The sequence below is a fragment of the Mus caroli genome, chromosome 2, assembly GCF_900094665.2.
Source record: "Mus caroli chromosome 2, CAROLI_EIJ_v1.1, whole genome shotgun sequence".
In the NCBI taxonomy this organism is placed as follows: domain Eukaryota; kingdom Metazoa; phylum Chordata; class Mammalia; order Rodentia; family Muridae; genus Mus; species Mus caroli.
The window spans coordinates 65,341,199-65,364,042 of NC_034571.1; the positions used below are offsets into that span (position 1 = coordinate 65,341,199).

The 22,844-nt window shown below is 40.9% G+C and overlaps 1 protein-coding gene across 2 annotated transcripts in view; it reads right to left on the reverse strand.

Annotated features, from left to right (window-relative positions):
• The window catches only part of Tlk1 (tousled like kinase 1), a 111,374-nt gene extending 90,494 nt beyond the window's left edge, over positions 1 to 20,880 (reverse strand). The window contains exon 1 of one of the 2 annotated variants that reach the window (XM_021154516.1): positions 20,599 to 20,880. In XM_021154516.1, coding sequence (XP_021010175.1) covers positions 20,599 to 20,737 — 139 coding nt within the window. In that variant the 5' untranslated portion in view covers positions 20,738 to 20,880. Of the gene's footprint in view, positions 1 to 20,187; positions 20,334 to 20,598 lie in introns of those variants that run through there. The other variant, XM_029473979.1, reaches the window with a different exon arrangement.
• Between the last annotated feature and the right edge of the window lie 1,964 nt (positions 20,881 to 22,844).

The window sequence follows — 22,844 nt, forward strand, 5'->3', positions numbered from 1 at the left end:
AAGCCAGGGGAAGCAAGCCAGTAAGCAGCAGCATCCCTCCATGGCCTCTGCATCAGCTCCTCCTTCCTGAGCTGCCTGAGTTCCAGTCCTGACTTCCTTTGGTGATCAACAGCAATGTGGAAGAGTAAGCTGAATAGCGACCCCCCCCCAACTTGTTTCTTGGTCATGTTTGTGCATGAATTAAAACCCTAACACAAATTGGTATCAGGAGTGGAGTACACAACACAACCATTTTTGGGGGGAGAACTGTGGAATGACTTTGGAACTTTGGGCTAGAAGATCCATTTGGTGTTAAGAGCTCTGTGGAATGTTGTGTAGAAGCTTGGAAGATAATGTTGAGAACAGTGCAGAAGATGGAAGCCTGGCTTGTGAAATTTCAGAGGGAAGATGAAAGACTCTTATCAGGGCCGTTGCTATTTTGACTGTGAAGATTCTGTGGTTCTGGTTAGCTAGGGCTGAAGAATCAGCTGTGATTAACAAGATACCAGAACTACTAAAGTGAAAACTTTGCATTACTGGGACTATTGATGCTGGTTAGCTGGAGCTAAGAAATTAGCAGTGATTAAGAAAAGACCAGCATTATTGAGGTGAAATCTTCTGGGAAGTGTTTTCTGAGAACACAGAAGCTGTGTTCCGGAGATAGCTAATGTTGTACCTTGTGCTGTGGCTGGACATGGCAATGTGTAAGAGTCACCCAGGTGGTACTGGTTTTGAAGACATGAAGGGGTCATGAAGAGCAGCTGAGGCTGGGCACTGTGAGAGGCTGCAGAAGGCCATTGGTGAAGGTGCAGCCTCAGTTGCAGCTGATGGCCCAGGACTGAAGGGGTCATGCAAAGGAGTTGAAGCTTGGCACCATGAAGGGAGCCTATGAGAGCTATTGGTGAAGCCAAGTTACAGCTGAAGACAGCAGTGTTTTGGAGAAGCCAGTACCATGAGATGACCACCAAGAACAGCAGTGCAGTACAGGCATCTGGATCCTAGAAGACAAGGTGTGTGCTACAGAGCTGGAGAAGTGACCCAAACCCTTGGAGGAGCCCAGAAGATCGTGAGTTGGATTCCAGACATTGGATGGTTGGAGTTTGATTTTGCTTTTGATTGTGAGTGTGTCCTGATATTGTTCCCTCTTGAAGGAAAAGTATTTTAGTAGAGCCCACAATTAAGAGACTTTTAATTGTAAAAAGACTTTGGATTTTAAAAGAGAATGGGTATTTTAAAGGGATTGAAATTTTAATATGTAAGAATTTGCAAAGACTGTGGGACTTTTAAGGTTATTTAGATCTTGGAGATGAATAAGAAAGTAAGGGTTGAGGCTTAATAGTGATGTGTTTGTGTGTCAAGTTGACAAGGGGTCAACTGTACTGGCTGGTTTTGTGTCAACTTGACACAAGCTGGAGTTACCATAGAAAAAGGAGCTTCAGTTGATGAAATGTCTCCAAGAGATCCAGCTGTGGGGCATTTTCTCAATTAGTGATCAACAGGGGAGGGCCCCTTGTGGGTGTTGCCATCCCTGGACTGGTAGTCTTGGTTCTATAAGAGAGCAAGCTGAGCACGCCAGGGGAAGCAAGCCAGTAAGGAACATCCCTCCGTAGCCTCTGCATCAGCTCCTGATTTCTGACCTGCCTGAGTTCCAGTCCTCACATCCTTTGGTGATGAACAGCAGTGTGGAAGTGTAAGCTGAATAAACCCTTTCCTCCCCAACTTACTTCTTGGTCATGTTTGTGCAGGAATAGAAACCCTGGCTATGACAAAAACTATTCAGCAATTTGCATATAAGTAGTAGTAATTTCAAAACTAGGCTGTTGTCAGGAAGGCAAGATTGATTCAATTAAGAGCAGTAGCAATCCCACATTATAGGAGTTAATCATGTGAGTAGGTTGAAAAGTGTTGCAAGTTAAGGAAAACATCCCTATCCTGAAAGTATTCAGTGGGAAGACCCATCTCAGTATTGGTGGCATCATTCTAGAGGCTGGGGCCTGGATGAGACACAAGGAAAAAAGGAAAGTGCAGTGTGGCTTGATTCTCTTAGCACACCAGAGATGTGGATAGCCCTGGGACTAATTATTTTGATGTTAATTCCATTCCCCAGAGAGGGACTGTGAACAAGGAATGAGTCAGCACTCAGGTGATTTCCTGTAAACCTTCTTCCCACCTTAATTTGTAAAATAAAGAAGACTAAGGATTGGGCAGAGAGAGGGAAGGTGGAGCGAAAAGAAAAGGAGGACTGAGAGGGAGAGAAAGAGAGGAGGAGGAAGAAGAAAAGTGGAGCAGAAGCACATAGCCTGGAGAAACCGCAAGTTCTAAGGGGTCTCATAGATGTGGAAGATGGTAGTGTAGCAGTAGATCTGCCCAGTCTAGGCGCACAGCATGTATTCATATTAATTGTGTCGTGTTTTCATTGCCGGGGCATATTTGGGAGAAGATTTGCCACACCACACCACACCTGGGTTCCAAGTGCTCCAAGTTCTGCAACCATGAGCCCAAATACATCTTTAGAATGTTGCCTTTCTGTCACAGTGGCAAAGCAAAAAAACAAAACAAAAACAAAACACACTCATATGATCTCATTTAAAAGACTTAGAAAAAAGTTATCTAAATAGATAAAGATGCTTTTAATGAAAACACTCATTATTTAAACAAGAGCCATTAATTAGGTACACAAAGAAATTTCCTTCAACTAAAGGTGAGAGATCAAAAATGCCAAAACACAAAATTGCAAAATACTAAAAGATTGTGAAATACAAGACAATGGGTCCACTATAACACTTAATCGGTCAATGTTTAAATCTAGAACAACAAAAACTACAAACTGCAAAATATGAACCAATCACCTTCATCACCCATATATGCTGACAGAAATGCAAATAAGTTTGAGAGTAAAAAGAATTATAAGAAAGATTACTAGTTATCAAGTCAACATAAAATATTAACTGTTTCTGCATTATCAGCAATAAACCAAAAATAATGTCTAAGAAGACATAATTTATAATCACACTGAAAGGCATAAAACACCTAAAAGCCTAACAATAATTATGTGATCATTATGGAGAAATTATGAATTATTAACAGAAATGGGATTCTGCATATATGATTTGGAATACTCATTATTTTTTTAGAATGGTCTATAAATTTAATGTGTAATCTCAAATAGGTTGATGGTGTTTTATCTGTTTTTACTTTTTTGTAGAATTTTCAAGAGCTAAAATTAATAACAATCCTGAAGAAAATCAGAAGTTCATACAAATTTTCTATTGCACACTTACAAATTACCACCAGGGTCTCTGCTTAGAGTTCATAAATATGAAATCACTGGTAACTAGGCTGTATAGCTGTCAAGCTGCTACAAGAGATGCTACAGGGTGAATCAGAAATAGCCCACTAATGTTTATGTGCTCAGACTCCAGCCAAAAGCTATGGTGTCTTTAAGACAACCTGGTGGGAACAGCTGCTGCCACCCTCTTAACAGCGCATGCCACCTTGCCATGACAGACTAATCTGAAACCATGCACAAACTCATGTTTCCTCTCTCATAAGTTCCTGTCAAATATTCCAATTACAACAGTATTCTGACAAATATTACAGCAGTACAAAAAGTAATGATTACAGAGGAAAACATGCTTCTACATCCACTCAGAATGTAGGTATAGCTCAGTTTATAGGCCCAAGGTCCCCATTTCCAGTTATTGGTTGGAGGTTGGACTTATCTTCTGTGGTTTATCTGCATTTCTAGTTCATACCGTTAAATCTTCCCAAGTCAGTTTGAGACCAGCCTCAGCTATAAAGGAAGGCCCTGTTTCAAAACTGAACATAGTCAAGCAGGAAAGAGGGGGCTAGCTTTTTCTGACCTCTGTTGTTGCATTTCAATCTGTTTCTCTTTTCGGTTTCATCATGTCACTTTTTGGAATTCTGCCTATCAAAAAGTAGGCAAGGCTGTTTTGGTAACCATCAAGTTTATTAAGACACTGCATTAAGACATGCGGTTCTCATACAAGAACAAATGACAGTCCACACCAAGAGTTGGGTCCAGACATTTCATGTATAAAACTGATAGCACTATGAAAACCAGCAGAGGACAAATGAAGCTGGTACAACAGGACAGCCTTATGAAAATAAAACCGACGCCTACATCACAGCACACAAAATCAATCAACATAGCTGAAGACGCAGGGATGGGACTTCAGAAACTCAGTAAATCAACTCTCCCCCTAAAATGTCATAGGTCCCCAGCTCCTGTCTAGTGGTACAGCTCTCCTGTAGGAGGGGAAGGCTGCTAGCATCTGTTAGCACCATGCCCCTGGCCAGCTTCACATTCCAGGCAGACAAGGAGAGAGAATGGGGCTCCTTTCTCCAACCAATCCTACCAGGAAGGCAGAAATTCTACTTCAGATATAGCAGAGCACAGAACAACCACCCTGGGCCCCACCCAGTCTCTGGCAGGGCAGAGGTTTGTTTTGTCAAAGAGAAGTAGGGTAAGAAAAGAGGTTACCATCCCCATCAGAGCCCTGCTCCTCAGTGAGTGGTGGTACTTCAGCTGCTTCCACTCTGAGCTCACTAAAGGTAGGCCTAGGCTTGAGGTGGTGATACACAAAACCAGAAGACACTGAAGCACCACATGTGGGCATCAAACCAACTGGGGAAGATCACTCCTAAAGGAATTATGAAAAACAATCTTTAGAGAACTTTAGAGAAGAGGTTAACTGGCCATTCAATGACAGTAGCAGCAAAATGCAAAACTCAAGAGCAGCTTACAGTTTAGCAAGAGAACTGTAGTAAGTCTCTGCAAAGAGAGGGAGTAAAGAGTCCTCTTGGGGTAAGTCCAGCTCTAATCTAAAAGCCTGGCAGTGCTTGGCTTCAGCCAAAAGGTCTGACTTTAATTTAAGCCCTAAGATATTAATAAAAATAGAGTAATTAACAGAAGCTGACAGCGGAGCAACAAAAAGTAACAGCCAGCAACAAAAGTAACCTAGCTAAAAACCAAAGGAAGAGATCAAGAGATGGTCAAACAGAAAAGGGCCAGCCAGCACAGCAGCCATCTCTATAGAAGACCACTGCAGCCAAGCCCCACAACAGATGAGCAAGCAGGTAAACAGCAACAGTTCCAGGTCTGAGTTTTCAAAACTCACAGTGTTTAATTTTCAATAAAATCAGGCATTCAAAGAAAAAGGAAAATGTCAGTCCTACTCAATGGTGAGATGATCCAAGTATTGGATTAAACAAAGAGTCACAATATTCAAAAAGGAAACCATGTTTTAAAGACTGAAAGTAAGTTTTATAACATTGCTTCTTCAAATAAAAAACAGCAACGAAGATAAATTTATTTAAAAACTAGAATTCTGAAGTTTAACTACAAAATAACTAGAATTTAAAATTTCGTAGAGCGGGTGAGCAGTCAGCTGGAGCTGGCAGAGGAATGAGCGTCTGTTCTGGCTACACTGACAGTAACTTAAACTGTCATGAAAGAGCATGAGTGTCAGGAGAGGTTAATTACATAGACCACTGCAGAAGTATAACTTCATCATCTGTGTTAAAGAGCAAATGTACACACACACACACACACACAAAGAGACGGATCTAACACATACAAAAAGACAGTCAGCCAAGCATGGTGGCGCATGCTTGTAACTCTATCACTTAGGAGACACAGAGGCAGGAAAGCAGCTCAAATGTTCTTAGTTACACCATGAGCTGAAGCCATCCTGAACCACGTGCCTCTTATGTGGCGTAAACACAAGAACAAACAAAAGTAACACAGGCTCAAACTTCAATTAAGTATAGAATGATACAGAATAACCTGAATATATTCAAAGAAATGAACATAAGTAAAAATGTTAATAAACGTAGTTTAATAAATAATGTTTATTTTTTATCTTGATTTCCTTAAGAAGCACTCAGACTATATGAATTATTGTAGCCATACACATTAAGGTTAATAGGTATAGCAAATATAGGGAGAATGGATATATTTAAAGGTTTTGATACACTATAATATACAATACAAACCCTAGTAAGATCATTAAATATCTTTAAATTATTAACACATTCATTTAATGCTAAACCAGTAAAGAAAAGAATTAAGAACAAAAGACAAAACAAACAAACAAAAAAAGCAAATAGGCAGTTATAAACCAAAGCATGTACCCTAAATGCTACATAGTGAGATCCTGTCTGTGTGTGTGAATGTGAACATGGATAATGATTTATTTTGGCTAATGGTTTGAGGGTTGTCCATCATGTCAGACAAGGCATGGTGGAGTTCACAGTGGTGAGAGTTGGTGGCTTGGACTCCTCACAAGTTGGCAGACCAGAAAGAAGGAAACCGTATGACCCTTGTTGTATCATGTTGACAAAACAACCAGGACAACAAACATCAACCAACTGAAAATACTCAAAAGTATACAAAAATGTTCTACAAGCACAGTGGAATTAAATTAGAAATCAATTACAGAAAGCACTTTGGGGAATTCACAGTCATCTGGAAATTAGCATACTCTTAAATAACCAATGGGTCAAAAGAAATCAGAGAAAACAGAGATGACTAAGAACAAAGAGAGGCCATACCAGAATTTGTTACATGAATCTAATCAATACAATGAAGAAATTTTACAGCTACAAATGGCTACATTAAAAAGATTAGAAAACATTTTTTATAAATTCAGAAAAATCTTCTTAAACACCATAAATTAAAAACAAAAACAAAAGGCACAAATTGAGGAAAAAGGCTTCATGGTTCAGCAGGTTAAGATTCTGTGCCACCACGCCTAATGACCTGATTTAAGGAAGGAGCCACACAGGTAGAAAGAGAACAACCACTCTAGTCCCACAAGCTGTCCTCTGACCTTCACAAGTGTGCTTTATGTATGTACACACAAATATCTAAACATACATAATAAATGTAAATAAAAATGTTTAGTTCTTAGACTGAGTGGAAAGGGACAAGAGAAGGGTTGGGAAGATATACTCTAAATACATGTATGAAACTGTGAAAGAATAAATTTTTTAAAAGAGTTCTCCAAAATATAAGAATACACACACACAATCAAATGCAGGGCCTCCAACAAACATGCTGGATGAGTAACCTACCACTGAAGTTACATCCCATTCAAACACCCCTTAAAAAGAACACGGGGTGGAAGGGTGGCTCCAATGGTGTGGGACCTGGAGTCTGATCCTGGTAACTAAACCTGTAATTCCCGTTTTGGAAAACCTCTACAGACGGGGAATTCCCAGAACAAGTTGCTAACACCAGCTATATTGGAGAGCTCTAGGTTTTATTGAGAAATGTCACAATGGCTAAGGTGGAAGAGGATGATTCCCAACAACTTCAGCCTCCACATACACCCCCATATACATGACAGAATACATACATACATACATACACACACACCACACAATGAAAGTAGAAAAAGAAACCACAATAAAAATGACAAGTTTACACTCCATAAGAGATACCCAAGAGGCCAATAAGCTTTATGAAAAAGTGACACCCTTCCACATCTAAGAAAATTAAATGTACTGCGAGCAGTAATTATGAGCCAGGGGAGATTCAGCAATTGCTCTGATGTGAGTTAGGACAAGGAGATGGGCTGTGCATGTGGAGGAGGCAGGTGTATGGAATATCTCAGTATCTCTGCTCAATTTTCTTGTGAATCTCAAGCTGCTATAAAAATGAAGTCTGCTTAACAATGAAAATATTTTGAATGAAAATTAAAACCACAAAGAAATGTCACTCTAAATCCTGATAGACAGTTAAGTAAGTCAAGCTGGCAATCCCAGTTGTTGGGGGGATGCTGAACAGTGAGAAATCTCGTTTACTATTCATGGGAATTTGACACAGTGCAACCACTTGTGAAAACTAACAGGATCTCCTAAAGGTAAATACAGTCTGTAGTTCAGTAACTTTGCTGGGAGGTATACATTAAGCTGGTAGGAATAAATCAATAGTATATGAAGAGGACAGTATACACAGCTTCTTAACTTAAGAACACTATTAGGAGCTAGACAGTAGTGGTGAATGCCTTTAGAAGGAGCAGAGGCAAACGGATCTTTGTGAGTTCCTCTGCTCTACAGACAGCCAGGGCTATGTAGAGAAAGACTTGTCTTAAAAAAGAAGTTTGCTCAGCATGTGCATTTACCCACCAGTACCACAAAAAAAACCAAACATTACTAATAACAATCAACTATTCTTAATTATAATATGTTAGTATGTATTAAATTATATATGCAAATAATATATTTTATCTTTATATATTTATATAATAAATATAAATAATTATATACTATACAGAATATATAAAGCCATAATTTAATGGAAATACTTGAGAAATGAATGTGAATTAGTATCAGGAACTTACACAGACAAAGTCTTACAAATACCAGTGGGAAACAACCAGACGTGAACTGTGATTATTTGTATGAAGTTGATACAAAATGAACCCAACTCGATCAGAGTAAGGTGGAAAGGCTGTACCTATTGGAGGGTGAGCTTCTGTGACTTCTGTGAGCAGCGGTTCCGCAGGCCAGGGTCTATAGTGAGTCACTGACCATTACTTTGTGACCATTTCTGTACAGAACGCTTTAGTGGAAAGGTAACACACTGCACAACTTTAAAAATAAAATGAACTGAATTACAATAAGACTATTTGAACCTTAGAGACCGGTAACTTTTAAGGGCTTAAACACTTTAAAATGTCACAAAGAAAAATTGAAGCTGAATTCAATAAAGGTAGAAAATATAAAAGTATGTAAAAGGAAAAACATGAGGAAGGAACTGTTTCCATTTGATGAAGCAAGGGGTGACATCAATACCATTTATTCTAATGTCTGAGATACAGATGTTAAGAAAAGCTGGTAACAGGATTTTGATAGAAATATCAATTAAACCCAATCTCAATAGTGATTAAGATCTACCATCTGAAACAGATAAGATTGAGCAGCAGTTAAACTTCCCTTCTCTAGAGGGCATTTTGTTTAGACCTCTGCAACAGAAGTTCAATTACTTTCCTCCCCACTGTTTTAAAGAAGTGAACTTGCCTTACTGGGAAGGGGTTGGGCCTCCTCAATCCCAGCTGTCCTAACTTGACTGTAGGCACTAGCCAGCCCTACATCCTACTCATCACTTTTTGCTTAAGTTTATTTTGAGCAACCAGATAACTGATGACCGTAACAGCTTGCTATAACACATACCTTTATTACATATGAATTCATGTTTACAACAGAAGTCAACACTGGTAACTCACAGATTATCCAGCCCGCCCGCCTTTGCAAGTCAGTCTTCCTTATCAGATGCTGCATCCAAGTTCCTCAAGGACAGGACTGACTCTGATGCACCTTTTCTCAGAACTATGCTCCAGCGTGAAAACTACTTGTTAATAAATTAAAAGTATATATATATATATATATATATATATGGTTCTTCAGATAAAGGAGCTTGTTACACAAGCCTAACGACCTATGTTCAAGCTCTGGAGCTTGCATAAAAAGTCAGAGTCAATGATACATGTTAATCTGACAATCTGTAATGTCAGGATTATGCTCGTCAGTGACAGATGTGCCCAGAAGCTCAGGGGCCAACTAACCTGAAGTTCACTGAGCATTTGCACAAACAGAAGAAACAAGAGAGACCCTCCCTCCACAAGATGGAAAGTTGTTCTCTGGAACACACCTACCCACCCTCCTTCCCCCACCCTCCTCCTCCTCCTTCTTCTTCTTCCTTCTCTCTCTCTCTCTCTCTCTCTGGACACAACTCTCCATGATGTTCTGATCTCTGTTCAGTGTGAAGTCTGCAGGATTCACACAGACCAGCTTGGTCACAGAGGTCAGATAAGAGAGGAAAAAGGCCAAGTGAATTAGAATTAATACAAGTAATACAAGATGTCTGATAAAAAAGAGAAACAAACAAAAATGTGTACATATACTGGGTTCAAGTTTTCACATGTCTAAATTCTAATCTGCTTTAAAGTGCCAATTCTGGGAGAGCACTTACCTATATATACCTAGTAAAAGGTGCAAAGTTAATTACACACACACACACACAAAATAAAAATAAAAAAAAAATCAACATTCATACCAACAGTATAATATTATACCCAAGGTGACACAGGTAAGAACTGATAGGAAAACACAACCCCAGGTGCATACACCTAACCCTGCCATACCATCTACAAAACTAGGATCTACCGCACAGCAAGCATCTGGTGTGCATGCATAAATAAGAGAGACAGCACAAAGCCAGGAAGTGGTGGCTCACATCTTTAGTCCCAGCACTCTGGAGGCAGAGGCAGGTGAGTCTCAGAGTTCTAGGACAGCTTAGTCTACAGAGTGAGTTCCAAGACAGCCAGAGCCAAAGGGGAGGGAGAGAGATCAAAGTCCTCCTTATGCTTTAAGGGTTACCGTCTATAGCTTAGTAATGAATGGCATAACTAATTACATTTCAAATGTGATCAATTCTCAGTCCATTAAAAATTTTAAAAAGACTACAGAGTGGCAGTGTTGGTACATATCTATAATCCCAATATCTGGGCATCTGAGGCATGAGGACCATGAACTGGAGGCCAGACTAAGGACTGGAGGACTACTAAGCAATACCCTACCTAGAGGCAAGGGAGGAAATCTATAGATTAAATTGAGAATCTACAGTAAGTGCTAAAAGATTAACGGGTACCCAGATTTAACACAAAGTATACTTTAAAGAACATTAACTTATATTAACTTTCTACATGAAGATACTTTTTACTCATGGTATCAGTGTTCATAGAGTATTTATAGTCCTACACCACTTATATAGGGTTTGTACTAAGAAATGTCCCGTACAGACATCAGAGCAGTTACATGGACGAGGAGGAGACCACACAATTTTAAGGGATTGTAAGCACTTGTCCTAGATTAACTCATTATGTGGTGCTCAATTACTTGCTGTCACGTAGGAATACTGGGAAGAGGGGAAGGGGCTGAGAGTTTGCATTATGTTGCCATTTATTAGCCTTTAAAATTATAAAATTGAAAGCCAGGCGTGGTGGTGCATGCCTTTAATCCCAGCACTAGGGAGGCAGAGGCAAGCAGATTTCTTAGTTCGAGGCCAGCCTGAACCTCAGAGTGAGTTCCAGGACAGCCAGGGCTATACAGAGAAACCCTGTCTCGAAAAAACAAAACAAAACAAACAAACAAAAAATTATAAAATTGAGTCTAAAACAGAGTAAGAAATACCTGAAGGAACTCTAATAACAAAGCACTGATAAACTGGATCATATACTTGTACAATCTTGAGTGAGCAACTCTGGTTAAGTGCAAGATATATATGTTAATAATACATAAGCCTGGTATTCTGGAATTCGCTAAGCCCTACCCTAGTTTATAAACACATGTCCATCTCCTACACTGCTGGCACAGAAGCAAAAAGACAGAAAACAAAAACAAACAAACAAAAAGAAACAACCATTGTTATATCTTGCTCCCTAGGCCCTTAAGAGGGTTAAGGAATTGGCAATTCAAATAGAGCAGTAACCAAAATTTGGCACGTGAACATTACAAAGGAAAAGCTGTCTTTCATTTGTGGTTGCTAAGCTACAGGTAAATGCCTGGAATTCCAGAATCAAGAAGCTAGAAAAATCCAAAAAGGGAAACTGAGAGACCCACAGATAATATCTGAGATCTTGGATCTAGATGCTCCAAAATCAATCCACAGTCCTCCACACAATTCCCAGTTGTATGAATAAGGATGTTACATTGTGAACACAAGTAACTAAAATTATCGTGACTAAGCTGGGAACATGGCATATGCCTACAATCACAATACTTAAATGCTAAAGCATAAAGGATCTCAAAATCAAAGCCAGCCTTTAAAACCAAACAAAAACTACAAGGCATACACCTTTAATTCCAGAGCTTTGGAGGCAGAGGCAGGCAGATATCTGAGAGCAAGGCCAGAGGCAGCTGTGTAGCAAATTCCAGGCTAGTCAAGAGTTACCTGGTGAGACCATGTCTCAAACCAAACCACAAAAAAGCTTAACAACTAACACGAGCTTGAACAGTATATCTATTAAATGAAGTACACTGTCAGACAGGCAAACATTAGGACCAGGTACTTCAGTGTAGTCCAGACTGAGTCTTTGCTGTGTACTAGGACATCTCTTCATTTCTCTGATCCTCTGTACAGATCTCCTCATCTGTAAACAGGGACATTAACAGTACTCACTTCTTATGGCTATCAGACGTAAATGAGCTATGACTCACCAAGAGCCCAGACTACTGAGAAGCATTAATACCTTTAAGTAAATTAAGTCGTCCTTAAAAGTATACAAACTTGACTAATTACAGTGACGCTTGCCAAAACACTTTTTTAAGGGGGAAAAAAGGTATTTTAAGGGATATACACTATTCATGAAAAACAAAACAAAACAGGACCAGACCAGACGGTGCACGTGCCTTTGGCCTCCTAAGACAGGATGGTTATTATTAGCTTCCCACAAGTCTCTCTGACCTTTCCCAGTGGCACTACATTTATCATCACAAGGGAAGCACACAGACTGTGAGTAGGAAACCATGAAACTGCACTCAATCCAGCACGTTTCAGACAAGGCTTCAGAACTTAAAGCTAAAGGTAGCTTGGTGTTCTCTCCCACTAATTAGTTTCTAAGGAAAGATACAGATTTATACACAGAAATCTGTAAATAACCACATAAGATAAAAAAGAAACAAGCACTACACGTTATTTAAGAAAACTATTTTTTGCCCTTGTAATGAATCTGGTGAATAGAACATTTCTTTTAAGTACAAGAATAATTTGCCTTCTTGAAAGTCACCAAATATCAGACCTAATGATGAAGCTACACTGGGAAGACTGAACTCAAAAGTAACCTACCATCTGAATTAAAAAGAAAAAATACTGCATAGATGGCCTGCATGTCAAGCTTTTCTCTGCCCATATTGAATATTAATAAAAGTCAAAGATCTGCCACAAAGCATTACAATTCTGCCCAGAGCCTCAGCACCAGAAAACACAGCCTTTACAAGGGGGTTGCTCCTCTTCCCTTTACAAGGAAAACGCTTTGTTCAAATGTTCATCTGCTAAAGCCAGAGAGTTATAAGGCCAAAAAATTAAGATAAATTGAACTACAAATTAGATTATCAAACATGAAGAGATTTTCCCATTAATATACCTCTAACATTTTCCATGAGTGTTCTAAATGTATCTTTAAAAAAAAAATAGCATGTACAGCTGGTCCAGCTTTCTAAACTAGGGGTGGTGGGGGAGGCGAGTTGTTATATCTTCATGCATGTATAAAAGTCATGCCAAAAAAATTAACAAAAATTTACTTGTAAACTGAATGAATCTTAAAAAGATGACTTTGTATTTAAAAAAAAAAATGGGGGAGAGAAAGGAACCCATGAAATGACTCAAAACCGAATTTCTACCTTTTAGGCACTTTATTAGTGATGATAGCCAAAGCCTCACTGCCATCCCAGCCTGCCATTGATTACCAGGTCAGACTGGGCACACGTCTTTACTTTCTGCTTCAGTGATCTTACCTATAAATGAGAATAACTGAACAGAACTCTGTATTATGAGATTAAAATAATTAGTATAGGCAGACTCGAAATCTAATTATTTTATTACTATTCATGCCACCCTCTAGCCTAGAGCCAAACCAAGGTACATACAGCCTGAGATATACTCCAGAAATACTGAGAAAAACTAACTCACTGTCTTCTTTACGTATTTACTTACGTAACTTTTAGCATATTCCAAAATGTTTTGACATATAAATCATTTTTTAAAACAAGACTATCTAACTAACATACTCCTTGCAGTGCTCATAAACTTAAATAGTAAGGACTTGTTAATAATGATACCCCTACCTTGCACAAGCTAAGGCTCTCACTGTATGGCCAGGCCATGAACTCTCATCCCACTACTTCAGCCTTTCAAGAATTTTGGTTTTACTTGATAAAAACCCACTATATAGCCCAGTGGTGTGACTGCATGTGTATACTACATTCGTTCTTTACAAAAGTTTTTGTGTTGGAAGAGACATATCAGTGCCTCTAATTACCCCCGACTGTGGAAAAACCCCAGATATATTTTATATTTAAAATACTTGTTGCAAAGTGTAAGAGAAAAACCACAAACCTACAAGTAAGAAATCTGAATTTTGGTCTCAACTCTGTTACAGTGTAGTCAAATTATCTGTATACCCTCAACTGAAAAATGGGAAAGATGTACTAGATTGCTTCCACAGTACTTTGAAGCTCTGTGATCCTCATATTATGAAACTGAAGCACAGAGATCAGCAAACTGTCCAGGTCACACAGGTAATGAACAGCACATTAAGAGGCTATCACTGGCCACCTCACATAGACCACAGTGCTTCTCCCTCTCAGCACTCACTTCAGCCTGGGAAGGCTCCTACTCGGTCCAAAGCTCATCCTTGGCTACACAGCTGCTTTGGGCCAGTATGGGTTACCTGAGACCCTGTCTCAAAACAAACCAAAAGCCACAAATGAACAAAGATAACAATACACCACTACTCTAAATTTTCATGTTATAAATCTAAAGTATTTATTTAATGAATCATGTAATTTTAAAATGGACTTTAAATGAAGTCTCAAGCTGGAGGTGTGATTACATTTACTAAATTCACCTTAGCAAAGTTAGGAAAGGGGCTGAAGAGATGGCTCAGTCCATTGCTATGCAACTGGGACCAGAGTTTAGCTCCTAGGACCCTAGGACTCCTAGTTTGTAAAAGCCAGTAACTCTTAACTCTGACAAACTGGCTTCTGTACACATGTGTACACACCTGCCCACCACCTCCTCAACGAGCAAGCATTCATATAGACAATCACACATATAAATAAATCTTTTAAAAATGTTAAGAGAGGGAGGGGCTGGAGAGATGGCTCAGAGGTTAAAAAGCACTGACTGCTCTTCCAGAGGTCCTGCGTTCAATTCCCAGCAACCACATGGTGGCTCACAACCATCTGAACTGGGATCCAGTGCCCTCTTCTGGTGTGTCTGAAGACAGCTACAGTGTACTCATGTAAATAGAAAAATTAATAAATCTTTAGAATGTGCTTCCCAAGAGCCTCCTAGGTGCCCTCTGTGATTTTTTTTTAAAGTTAAGACAATTTATGCCTAACTTCCAACACCTAAAAACCCAATATACAGAAGAGATTATGTTCCATATAAAATTAAAAGTGAATTGTAAGTAATATTACAAGTACAACCCTCAGAATACAAAATTAAAATTCTTGATTTTATTTTATATCCAGGTTATTATTTAATGTACATTGTTTAATTCAAGAGAGAACAATTTAAACATTTTGGTCCATGTTTCCTCATTTCTGACTATGTCTTCAAAAACATTAAACAGCTTAAGCATATTACTTCTAAAATCATATAAGCTATTACAAACAAAAGACTAGACTATGTTGATAATTTCTCTTTCAAAATTGAAAACTGGCCCCCCAAAGTATTCTAAAATCTGGTGCTCAGTGTATTCTACTCTACTAAACTGTCCCATTAGCAGTACTCCGTTCTCTAAATGTCTTCAAAGTTTATTATATTTTACAGGGAACTTAGCAACATATCAACAAGACTGATCCTGTTGACTCCAGAAAATCCTCAGAGGAAAATCACAACAAAACGCAGAAGAATAATAAAACCAACAGTAGTGTATAGTATTGACTTGAGACCGTCTCAAACATTCAGAGAATATGAATACAGTTTAACTATAATCAGGGATTCTTAAAGAAAAGATGCCAGGAAGTTAATATTTTTAAAATAGATGGAACCATAATGTGTTAAATCCAAGAGCACACAATCCAAGAGTCTACATTCCCCACAAAATGTCTCTGTAACCTGCATTCTGCAGTTAAGTACTTCTTCCCACTGTTGGACAAGCTTGGCACCTTAGCAGCTACATGGTCCTTATGTTCTTGTTCAAAATTGACACTAAGTTTTTCACCTGGCTGAATTAGCTCTGCTCTTTCTAGACTAGGAGAATGAATCTACTTTCCATTAATGTTTTTTAGATTTATGTCTCCCAAGTATCTCCCACTCTTCACAGTCTTCATTAGGCAGAATATAGATAGATAGATACATACATACATATACATACACACACACACACACCCCACTGACTTTCTGGGGAGTACTTTTGGAGTACAATGTATTTTCACATTACCAGTAACCTTTTAAAAAATTCTGCCACTTGTAGTTTTTGATGTTGTATCAGGGAACAGTCACTCTGAAAAGGCTAAGTACTTCATACATCTCAATCAAAACATATCACAACTGTTACAAAGCAGAAGCAAAATCCAGCTGTTCTTTCAATAAGCCAAAAAAAAACATGTAAAAATATAAAATAGCACTAATTATACTATTTTTTTAATTTTAGAATGTAATTTTTTTTTACAAAATTTCACTTAACATGTAACTGGCTCATATTTAAAATTAATTAAAACTTTTAAAATTCTCAGTTTTAATACAGCCAGCATTAATAAATAACTCACATAAAAATGATCTTTTTGGAATCCTTAGTAATGCTAAGTAGAATAAAGGGGTGTTAAGACCAACAAGCTAATAAGAGCACACCAACTCTCAGATTCCCAGACCTCTAGGCTAGGCTTTCTGTTCTCTTGCTATATTAATACACACTGATTCTTAAGCTAGAACCCAAAAGATACACAACCCTGTCCTCCTCTAGCGAATGATTTCAAAGGATTGCAAGCCCACATCATATTCTTAACATCTCCCTGTTCTTCTAGGGACCACAGTCTTCAAACACCGAAACTTGTCTGAAACCAGCAACTTAGCTGCTCTGTGAGGCTGTCTGTCCATCACTAATACTTTCATTAGTCACAAAAAAAGTTACTCATAACAGCAAGACTGAGAAGAAAAGGGTACTTCTGAATAATCAACCATTTGATTTTAGCAATAATGAATTTTAAAAATAACCGTATGTTAACATGCAAAAGACAAAGAATAAAACTAAAGTCTGTTTATTTAGCTGGCTAAATCTGGTTACTAGATTTCAACAGATCTTTCCTTTTTTTTCTTTTGTTGTTGTCCTTTGAGGCAGGGTCTCTCTATGTAGCCCTGGCTATCCTGGAACTCACTCCATAGACTAACAAAGAGTTCTGCCTCTACCACCAGAGTGCTGGGATTAAAGATGTATGCCACCATGTCCAATTGAAATCTTAAATTTCCTAACTCTCCACCCCTTAATAACAGTATTATAGACGACAAAATGGGTTGGAGCTTACAGGTTCAAAAGATCCAACAGAAACCCTGCTGTGCACTTGTGAGAAATCTTCCAAATTAATAAAACAAACAAAACAAAACCCAAAAAATTCTGGACTCAGAGCAAAGAAAATAGCCCATCCACGTGTATCTTAAAAATCCTGAAGATTCCAAACCCAGACACTGCTGTGGATGCCAACAAGAGCTTACTGACAGGAGCCTGCAGTCTCCCGAGAGGCTCTGCCAGTGCCTGGCAAGTACAGAAGAGGAGGCTCACAGCCATCCATTGGACTGAGCACAGGGTCCCCAATGGAGGAGCTAAAGAAAGGGCACAAGAAGCTGAAGGAGTTTGCAGCCCCATAGGAGGAACAACAATATGAATGAACCAGACCCCCCCAGAGCTCCCAGGGACTAAACCACCAACCAAAGGGTACACACGGAGGGATCCATGTCTCCAGCTGCATATGTAGCAGAGGATGGCCTTGAGGGACATCAATGAGAGGAGAGGCCGTTGGTCTTGTGGAGACTCCATGCCCCAATGTAGGGGAATGCCAGGACAGGGAAGCAGGAGTGGGTGGGTTAGTGAACAGGGGGAGAGGGGATGGGATAGCGGGTTTTTCTGAGGGGGAATGAGGAAAGGGGATAAAATTTGCAATGTAAATAAAGAAAACATCTAATAAAAAAAAAATTCCTGAAGAGTAGCACACACCTTTAATCTTCCAGATAACTTACAGACAAGTATGGCACATCTTTAACCTCTTTCAAAGTTTAATTTGCTTAAAAGAAGTTCACCCAGGGCTCAAAATATGGCTCCCTATATCCTTGCTGCTCTTGTAGGGCATTCACATGGCAACTTACAACCTTCTGTTCCATACCAGTTCCAGGGGATCCAAAGGCCCTCTTCTGAGCTCCTTGGCACTAGGCATGCATACGGTATGTACATAAGTGCAGACAAAAGAGTTCACAAACATACATGTACCTAAACATCATCTGAACTTAACTTCTTTTCTGTGATTGCAAGTTAATTTGGCTCAGGTTTTCAAGAAACAAAGTTTAGACTCGTCCTGGTACAGTCTCTCAATGTTTCCAATCAAATTCCGTCAGCATTTCCTATGTTTCTTACTAGTCCTCCCTTGAAATCAAAAGGTTCTTAAACGTAATCTGTTTATGCAGCGTATTAACATTTATACCTGCAAAAGGTACTAAACACCTAAAACAAAAAAGGGGACTCTACTCAATGACAAACTTCTCCATCTTGATCCCTGGGGGCTTCCAACAGATAATTTTACCATTCCTCTGGCAATGGTAAAATTTAAGGAATGGTGCCAAGCCTCAAAATGAATAGGGGTGGAGGACGGTTAACAGTTTTAATTTACATGGTTAATAAAAAAGAAATGACCTAATAATTATGAGGGCTGGGGTGTAGCCCTATAGTACAGCAATGGCCCACTTTAAGACTCAAGGGGAAAGGAGAAAAGGAAGGAAACTTTGTTGTCAAGTGTAACTCAACAAGACCATATCCCAGAATTTCAAGTATTAACTAAGACTCACTATTTTAGGTTAACAACAAAAACAAAACCCATTTAAAAAAAAAAAACAAAAAAACTGTTGAGGGAGGGGAGCAGGATTTCTGGTTATTTGAAAGTTTGAATTAAGTTATTCCAACCATTCAGAACGTTTCATCATCAGGAAGGGTGCAGAACGGCACACCTAAGACGGTAAGTTCAGCTAAGGCTGACCTTCCTTAGAAACTCCATCTGAATTTAGTGCCTGCCAAATTCCCAGGACTGATAACAGAAGTCAACTGTTAAACCAACACCATGTATTCAGCAGATTATCACATACGGGTCCTGGCTCGTAGTAATGGCTCAATAAACACTCGAGAAATCAATGAGGAATTATTTTTCAAAGGTATAGTACTCTAGAAACCAAGATAATCTTTCAAAACTCACACTACCATTAGGCATCGTAATGAAACTACAAAGTGGAAACAAGCACGCTACAAGCACCAACTGCCCTATTTATAACACACACTTTAAATTTTAAACTTACAAATTTTCAAGTTTATACATGTACATAAACATAAACTTTCAAGTACAGAAGGAAAAACTCAGATTATTAATTTAAGTCATTCAATAAATAAGCTTTTATCTTCTTTTAATGAAAAATCAGTGTCAGGGTGAGATGAAAGGGGAAAATGTCTGTCAACGTATTCGGCATGTTTAATGGATGCCATAAATCAAATCTTCCCATGAATTTTCTAGAGCATATTCACGTCAATCTTTGAGCCTATTGTCACTTTCACACATGCTCACGGGAACAAAATGACAAAGAATGCTATGCCTCAACCACTGGATCCGGGCAAGAAACATTTGATTAGCAATTACCAAGGCTATGGATAATAAATATAGACATATTTTCAAAATACAATAATCCTAACGACTCATAAACCGAAGCTCTGAATTTCTTTACAAGATTTACTAGACTGCTGGACTTTCAAACGTTTTCTTCTTTTTTTTTTTAAGGTGCTGATAATCTCCTTGTGCGAGACAACCCGGAGCGAACAGCCCATTTACCGACTGCTAACGAATACGACTTCGCATTTTCCAGACAAAAGGGCGTTAAAAGAGATCCGATGCAAATTTATTCTTCCCTGGTAAAGGAGTGTTCTCCCGAATTCCATTTTATGGAGTATACTTAAAGTTAAAGGCCGCAAGTTCATTTTTTAGTCAAAAGCACTAGGTGCCTTACTAGCTGTGTGACTGCTACATCTGGTGGCAGAACACTTGCATGCAAGGAGCCAGAAAACTTAGAAAACAATTGTAACCGATCTCAGTGCGTGTTTTGCAGAAACCTTCAAGCAGGAATTTCCACAAAAAGAAAAAAGAAAAAACCCCACCACCCCTGAGCAGAAAGGAACACGAGCATACTTGCAACCCACGAGCATAACGTACAAACATGCAGGAGCCGATGGCGAAGGAAGGAAAGTTGCAACCATCTGGAGGGGTGGCACGAGCAGCCTTGCCCACGAGTCGGTCTGCCGTTGGGATCGCTCTAGGGGCCGCGCTGGGGATCCGAGTCGGATCCGAGGCAGCCTAGAGCATGCGGGAGGCGGGCGAGGGGCATCTTAACCGGTCCCGGCGGCCCGGCTTGCGGCGCGGGGACCGCCTCTATGGGAGGAGTGCGGGCTAGGGGAGGGGGCTCGCGCGCCGAGGCTGCACCGCGAGGGCAAACCCACCCGAGCCCCGAGGCCGGGAGGCTCAGGGAGCCAGGGCAGGCCTCCCGCCCGCGAACCGCCACCCCCCACCCCAGCCCGGGGTCCGCGCGGGCCGAGGGAGCCCGCGGGAGGGCGCGGCGGAGCTTACCTTCCCTGGGCCTCCCGGATGGCGGCGTGTGATTCAGCAGGGACCTGGCCGCCGCTGCCGAGCCCGGGGTTGGAGACGTGGAGAGCCGGGACCAAGATGGCGGCCCCTCCAAACTTCCACTGCTACTTTGGACACTCATCAAGCTACTTTCTGGGAGCCCGACTCCCCCCCTGCGACGGCGGCGGCACCGGCACCCGCCTCCGTCATGGCGGGGGCCGCGCTGAGGGCGAGCGCGGGCGCGAGGGCTGGGAGGGGAGCGCCGCGCCGCCGAGGGAGCGCGCCGGGCGGAGGGCGGGCGGGGAGGGCAGCGCCGAGGGGAGGCGAGTGGCCGGGGCCGCGGGGCCGGGGCCGGAGCGCGGGCGGAGCGCGGGCCGCGCCGACCGAGGCCACTTCCGCGGGCGGAACCTGCCGGCACCTCTGCAGTGCGTCGGGCCCCGGCGTCGCCCGGGCGGTGGCGGGCGGTGGGTGGCGGCTGAGGCGGCGGGGTAACCTCTGCATCAGTTACGGGCGGCGGCGGCGGCGGCGTCACGCGCCGCCAATGCAAACACTATCGCGAGGCTCCTGCGCCTCCGGTAGCAGCGGCGGCGGCGGCGGCGGCCGCGGGGCTGGCAGGGGAGAGGGGGGAGGGCCCTGCCCGGGCGGGGCGAGGGCGGGGAGGGCGCGAGCGCGCAGGGAGGCGCGGGGCCCGCGGCGCGGCGCGGAGCGGCGAGTCGCGTGCGCGGAGCCGGCCGGAGGGAGGCGCGCCCCCGCTGCCACCTGCCTCCCCCTCGCCGCGGCGCGCCTGCTCCGAAGCGCGCCCCACACCCAGCCTGCCCGAGACGCCTCTGCTCTCGCCTGGCTCCAGAGTCTCAAAATGGAACTGAAAAGTTGAAAGTTGCCTCTTGACCCTCAGGAGAAAAAGAAGAAGAAGAAGAAGAAGGAGAAAGAAAGAAAGAAAGAAAGAAAGAAAGAAAGAAAGAAAGAAAGAAAGAAAGAAAGAAAGAAAGAAAGAAAGAAAGAGCAGTGTGCGCTTATCCATCTGCAAAACAGGAGTCGTCACGGAATTTAAAAAAAAAAGGAAACCTAAGAAAATAAAACTTTCCTTAAAACAATCTACCAAAAGAATTGAGAAATCCTACCGGTGGGGTAGCCCGAGTATGTGGTAGAGCTGTTCTTTGTCTTCACAGAAGTGGAAAATCTAAATAGAAAATGTTGACTACTGAATTCACAGTAAAAAACACAAAAAACAAAAAAACTATAGTGTTCATCTTGAAGAAGGTATGGTTTCTAGAAATTTCCAGTTTCTGGTGCCGCTGTTGAGTATTGACGACGAATTCCCAAAACAAATTACAGCATTTGCTAAAATTTATAGATAGAGCGTAGCTTTCTGCACACCCATGTACACACACCAGCGATTGGCCATCTTGTTCATAAAAGAACAAGTCTAGTAGTCCAGGAAAAATACGACAAGGTTACTGCTCTCTTTAAACAACCAAATTGAATAGAACACTAAAATGATTATGCTATAGAGCAACTGTGCGGGCATAAGGAAATGACATGATTACCAGGGGGACCAAAATGTCATTTCTATTTTTTATTTTTATGACTTTGCATTTCTCATCGTAATGTTTTCTTCAGATAAACTGTACTCCCAGAATAGAGCCTTGGTTGTCAGCTATGCCAGAAGTCACTGAGGTGTTCCTGTGCTTCAGATTCTTGTTTTCAGTCACATGCTGCTTTTGAAACCTAAGAACTGTCACAAATTGAACAACTTTATTGACATAGAGAGGACTCACTCTAAAGTGTGTGGCTTTAGTTCACATTGTAGGGTGCGTACGGCTCTGACGCCCCCTGTACAATCAGTAGCAAACATCTGTTGCCTACTCAACTCCCCTCTCCTCACCCCTTTGAGGTTCCTACCTGCTCCATTTCCATCCCCCTCAGAACCATATATCTTCTTTCTATGCCACAGAGTAATTTGAATTTTCCTGAATTTTAGATGAAGTGTCCAGTGTTTTCTTCTGGACATAAAATGGTTTCTCTGAACATAATTATTTTAATAGCCATATGGTTGCATTTTCTTGTATGAATATATCCCGCCTTATCCCTTGAGCTGTGATGGACATTTGCATTCCCCCTTTTTTACTTTAATACTTCCATGAACACTCTGTGCAAGTCTTTGTATGGACATACACCCATGTCTTGGTTGCTTACCTATGACTTTATATGATATATGTATATATATATATATATATATATATAAGCAA